The 5,997-nt window shown below is 39.8% G+C and overlaps 1 protein-coding gene across 1 annotated transcript; it reads right to left on the bottom strand.

The window, feature by feature from the left end:
* Positions 1-396: 396 nt before the first annotated feature.
* On the bottom strand, positions 397-5,738 carry LOC122745346 (nicotinamide N-methyltransferase-like). The gene is made up of 3 exons (XM_043990585.1): positions 5,585-5,738; positions 2,253-2,460; positions 397-823 (listed from the first exon to the last, which is right to left on the bottom strand). Exons 1-3 carry the CDS (start codon positions 5,736-5,738, stop codon positions 397-399), a joined length of 789 nt encoding a protein of 262 aa, XP_043846520.1.
* Between the last annotated feature and the right edge of the window lie 259 nt (positions 5,739-5,997).

Raw genomic sequence — 5,997 nt, 5'->3', positions numbered from 1 at the left:
TGGTCTGGACTATCATTCATTGTTATACAGAACTCCAAGTGAGGAGACTCCCTCTACCAAAGAGATTATTGTTTTTTCTACCCCAAGACATACAATATGGCCCTCAGCCACTGACCCACTTTTCTATTCAATCTTTTTGGCAGAAACAATAGTGAGAACCAAGTACTAGAGTCATCTGGGTGAAGCAAGTGCATTCCTTTAATAGAAATTGAGTGCTCACAATATACCATTGAGAAAATTTATCCAGGCCCCATCACCCCAGAGACAGCCAATACCTCACATCATGCTATCTGGGAAAAGGATAGAAAAGTTTTTACCAACAGCTATCAAAAAATAGAATCTTAACCAATTTAGCTTTGGTGAAGAAGAAGTGACTAACCTTGAACGCCTATGGATTTATTTATTTGGCTTCCTCCCCACTGAGTAGAGGGCCCCTTCATTATCTGTGTAGGCCCTGGAATAAAGCTCAGGGATGATTTCAGACTGTTCACTAATGAAACCAGCTTTCTCTATGGCAGCCTTGATTTCCTCCTGAGTAAGGAAGAGATTAGAAAACCTCTGGTCACCAACCATGTAGTAGCTGCATTTAAGAGCAGAAAGAATCACCAAGAACCCCCCAGGTTTCAGTAGGCTGCTGAGGTTCTTCAGGGCCTGATCGTAGGTGGGGAGGTCTTTGCAGGCAGATTCCAGGCAGTATGTGACGAGTAGGCAATCAGCCTGAGGAAGAGAAACAGGGTCCAGCGGCTGACTTTGGGTTATATCACACTTCAGGACCTGCTTTACCCTCTTTCTTAACTTCTCCTCCTTCTCAGTCCACTTCTCTCTGAAACAAACAAAATTATAACTATAACAATGGGCACAGGCCTTGATCACGTGGATGGGGTTTTTATTTCTACTTTTTCTCAGGCCTAAATCCAAAATCTTGATTATTTGGGAGTCCTCCCCTTGTAAAGTAGAAAGAATTGAGATCACACCCAAGATGGTAAAATGCATTTGTAATGGGCTATAGTGGGGGATCTTCACTAGTTGTATTATATTTTTGTACGTCAGTTAGAAGAGAATACAGGTTAGGATCAATTATCCTGAATTTTTCCCAACTTGCCACAGAAAAGTACTATTTCCAAAAATTTAAAACATTTTTCACTACAGGAATGTTTAAACTTGAACAATTTTTCAAATCTGCAAATTGCTGGAAATACATATTCATGTTCTTTGCAATTTAACCAGAAAGGTTAATGCACGTGCAAATTAAACATACCAAGAAATATACTTGTTGATAAAAGGTACTCCTCTCTCTCTCCCCTCTCCCATTTATTTATTTATTTGTTCACTTATTTATTCATTTGCTCACTTACTTATTCATGCATTCAGACATATATACATTTATTTGTCCATTTCTTTCGTTCTTTCTGTTCCTCCTGTATCTCAGGCTCCCTCTCTTCTCTGACTCTTAGCTACCTTTCCTGTTCTCTAGAATCACTGTAAGGAGCTTACCTTGGATTGTAAATGGGATGGGCAGATTCTCCTTAATGCTCTTGACAGGCATCAAGAGAAGTTCCTGCCCTTTTCACTTGTCACCTGCTCTAAAGAGAATCCTCCAGTGAAGGCTGACTCACCTGGGTTGGTATGGGCAATAAGGACACTGTCTACCTTGCAACTGGGACATTCAGCATCAGTCACATTCTAGCCATACACTCACATGTCAAGCAATGGCATCTAGCCCCCACAGGGCAAAAAACTAACATGGGAAAAGATGGTGAGTTTGGGTTGGAAGTCTTTCATAGAACTGGCCTGATCTTCTATCTCTTGTCCCCTTCTCCCTCCCACACTAAGCACACTAAGCAATTTCCCCCAGTTCTGCACTCATGCAAATTCCATACATACCCTCAAGGGGTTTCAGATCTCCTTCTCTCTTGCCATGTCCATGTCTCTCTCCATTAATCTGTCTCCCTTTTTTCTACTTGTCTCTCTGTGTGACTCCCTTTCTGGGCCTCTGGTTATCTACCTTTCTCTGAATCTTTTCATGGGTATTTATCTCTAATATCTCTGACACTGTCTCCCTGTCTCTCTGTGTCTGTGCCTCCCTCCCCACCTATGACGGTCTCTGTCAGTCTCTGTGTCTCGGTTTCTCTCTCTAACTGGTATCCTTTTGTTCCACTTCACTTGAAACCCCAAGAATAATTTTTGCTTTAGTCAGATACGCAGACCCAAGGGACCCCAGAGATCTGGTAAGCAGGCAGAGAAACACCTACCTGTCTCCTTCCAGTTCACACACATACTTCACCACAGAAGACCAGTCAAATGCCTCTGGCTCCTTCTTTAGCCAGTGGTTGAATTCCTCTCGGTTGTGGTCAGAGTAGTCAGAGGCCACAATCTCTTTAAAAGACTCACAGGCAGACAGGAGCTGGTAGATGGTGGGGCCAGTGCCAATGTCAATCAGGAGATCTCCTTTCACCCTGCCTGTCCCAGAGAAGAGGGCAAAAATGAGTAGTCAGGGATGAGATGCTGTGAGGCAATAAAGGCTTCTGGAACCTACTTCATCACATGAATTTCTGAGCCAAGGACCAACTTGAGACCATCACTGTGATTATATCAAATGCTTAGATATATACTTTTACACACAGAGGAATATCTATACATTTATGCTGTCTATGACTCCTTTTCAAATGCATTTTTAAATTCTTTGAACCCCACAACAGCCCTGTGAGTTTCTCAGAACAAATCTCTTCCCCATTTTACAGGTAATAAAACTCAGACAGCAGTAGGTGTGTTAGATGATAAAAAGTTCCCTGAATAGGGAGTCCAAGAAACTCCTTTCCACCCCTAGCTCTGCTGTTCACTATCTAGCATTTGACCTTTAATTATACTTTTGCTATAAAATCACTTAGAAAACACATGGTTAAAAAAAACTCCAGTTCAAAATATGTATTTTCAATAGGCACCTCAGATGACTCCTAAAAATAATATATATGTATATACACATACACACATATTTGGTGGCTTCCTTACCTATAAAATGGGGATAGTAACAGACCCTACACCACATTGTTGTTGTGAGGACCAAATAAGATCCTCTATGTGAGGTGCTTTGCAAACCTTGAATCACCATGAAAATGCTATTATTGCTAATAGTTTTTGCATATACTAAAAGCTTCCTGTTACTATTTTTTTTTTAAATGAGGCAGCTCAGTGGATAGAATGATAGATCTGGAGTCAAGAAGACCTGGGTTTGAATCCAGCCTTATATACTTACTAGCTATGTGGCCCTGGGCAGACCATTTAACCTTTAAATTGCCTTGGAGGCAGCTAGGTGGCTCAGTGGATGAAATGCTGGGCCTCAAATCAGAAAGATCAGAGTTTAAGGAGTTCAAATCTGGCCTCAGACACTTACTAGCTGTGTGACCCTGCAAAAGTCACTTAACTTGTTTGCCTTAATCCACTGGAGAAGGAAATAGCAAGCCACTCCAGTACCTTTGCCAAGAGGAGTCAGATACATAACTGAATGACTGAACTACAACATAATATTGTAAATAGCTGGATAAAGAATTGAATGACTATTTGGTAGCAATAACATTTGACTTGAAATTCTCTATAGTGGACAAAAGGAAACCTTTCCTATCACTGAAACATCATCCATGATAAAGAATCTATGGAATTAGGATTGATTAAACACCTTAGTTATCATCAAGGAAAATGAGGCTCAAAGAGGATAAATAATTTACCCAAGGTTGCTCATAGGTAGTAATCAGCAGAGCCAGACTTTGAGTACAAGCTAACCTCCTATCTCTCAGCTCTAATGTAAACACATTTCTGAGAGGTTTTGGGGTCTTGTTAGTGGGAGAAAAATTGCACACCAACCCTTAATCCACCTAGAATACTAAGTAGACACAAGAAAAGATGCCAGAAAATTACATTTGGGGAAAATAAATCAAAATAATAGCCTCTTAAGATCACATAATTTCTCCATAAACTTTACAGATTCAGGGACATTTATCTAATGAATACTCACCAGGTCCCTTAGAAAGAGACACAGATATTAACATCCTCATTCCATAAGAGAGACTCAGAGAGGTCAACTGACTTTCTCTAAGTCACAAAGCAAACCAGTCTGGACTAAGGCATGGAATTAATAATTTTAGTAAATATAACTGTAGATCCCAGACATCCTACAATGCTTCCTGAATGCTTCTTTCTTGGTGCTGATTATGTGGCAAAAACCCTGGAAATTAAGCTGAGAAACAGTATACATACGTGGGATCTGGATAATAGCCTGTTAGAAATTTTGAAAAATGTTTTAGAAGTTGAATTTCTAGTATGTGCTCTCCTGGAAAATCTGGTTTCACAATGTAGAAATCTGGAATTTGTTGCGCTTATAACCTGTAAGGTGCTATCCCAAACCAAGGGTGTGATAATTCCCAGGATGGACAGCTCTTCCATCAGACCTGCTTTTATGAGATGTTGAGAGGTCTGTGGACTTTTAACATCAGCTTTGGTGAATGTCCATTCTATAGTAAGCCAATTATATTGAAAATATCTTGGGGTCAGCCAGGTGGTGCAGTGGAAAAGCACTGACCCTGGATTCAGGACGACCTGAGCTCAAATCTGGCTTCAGACACTTGACACTAGCTGTGTGACCCTGGGCACACACAACCCACATTACCCCATGCGAGAGAGAGAGAGAGAGAGAGAGAGAGAGAGAGAGAGAGAGAGAGAGAGAGAGAGAATATCTGGAAGGAAAACCTGAGACAAGAGTTTGTTATTTGGCAAAGAAGAAATTATGAAAATAACCAGAAGGAAGTCTTCAAAGAAAGAACTCAAATCAACAGAAAAAATATGACTATGCTATGGTGATATATATATATATATATATATATATATATATATATATATATATGCCAGGATAACCAAGGCAGATATATTTATCTGCCTTGATCCCTTCACTGAGTGTGAGCTGAGAAATAGTGGGCCCAAGTACTGTAGTCTCATATTTTCTAAAGTCTACATAGCTTTGGTACTGAGATGAGTGGGCATCTTATGTTTATAAGAAGGTGGAAACTGACTAGATATACCTGGACTAGCACAATCTTGATTTAGTTCATGAAATGAGCTTGAAAAATGCTCATAGCTAGTTTTATTGGGGAGCTTTTTTTGCTCCTGATAAAAATTCTCGAGGATGCTGACATTTGTGTCTTGTCACTGTGCTTTCCTATGGAAGAATAAATACATATTTAATTGACATTTATACTAATACTAAACAAATTATTCATACAGCAAATCATTATCTTTATGTATTTTTAAAAATTTTACTCAAAACTTTCTGAATAAAGATACTGGCTATAGAAAATTTAGGGGGGAAAATATTTCCCTGGTCACATTTACATGGATTGAAAGACAGGTTTTGCCAAATGAGCAGTTACTCAGTCTATAGCAGTGGCATTTAGGTTTTATTTCTAATACACAGCACAGTATCTGGGACATAATAAGCCCTTAATAAATGTTAATTTTCCTTACCTGATCATATCAACTAGCTATTCCCTGGTGACTAGAATTCTCGGAGTCAAGGGACAAACTCTGACAAACTTACCTGAAGAGAATGTCTCTGACAGTTTTTTCAGGATATGCATCAGAATCTGGCTTTCGTTAGAAGGACCAGGTCCGAAGGTATAATAAGTTTGCAGATAAGTTCGAGGATTGAAGTGGTTCAGGTAGACATCTTTTGTAGTGAAGTTGGATTCCATTGTGTCTCACCTTGGCACTGGATTCTCTCTGCTGCTTCTCCTCCTGGTTATCCTGGCATAGTCCAAGGAGATAGGCACCCAGTGGATGTTACTTTGGTCCCTCAGTTCTGTCAAATCTTGGATTTAGAGAACTGGATAAACAGTAACTGGGGAAAACTTACTATCTGTCCTTACTCTGCAAGTAAAAGTTATGAGAGTCTTGCTAAAAGGACTTGGAAGATGAACTAGACAGGGCAGAATAGGAGTGATTGGGGGGAAA

Source organism: Dromiciops gliroides, chromosome 3 (assembly GCF_019393635.1).
Source record: "Dromiciops gliroides isolate mDroGli1 chromosome 3, mDroGli1.pri, whole genome shotgun sequence".
Classification (NCBI taxonomy): domain Eukaryota; kingdom Metazoa; phylum Chordata; class Mammalia; order Microbiotheria; family Microbiotheriidae; genus Dromiciops; species Dromiciops gliroides.
Note: the sequence above shows the minus strand (reverse complement) of the source record. Positions and strands in the feature narration are given on the sequence as shown.

Bases quoted from the DNA above. Each gene is read 5' to 3' on its own strand.
- LOC122745346 (XM_043990585.1), bottom strand. From the start codon at position 5,738: ATGGAATCCAACTTCACTACAAAAGATGTCTACCTGAACCACTTCAAT. The intron at 2,461-5,584 runs GTAAGTTTGTCA...TCTCTGGGACAG, and splicing joins GTCAGAGACATTCTCTTCAG to GCAGGGTGAAAGGAGATCTC. The intron at 824-2,252 runs GTAGGTGTTTCT...TGTTTGTTTCAG, and splicing joins TGTGAACTGGAAGGAGACAG to AGAGAAGTGGACTGAGAAGG.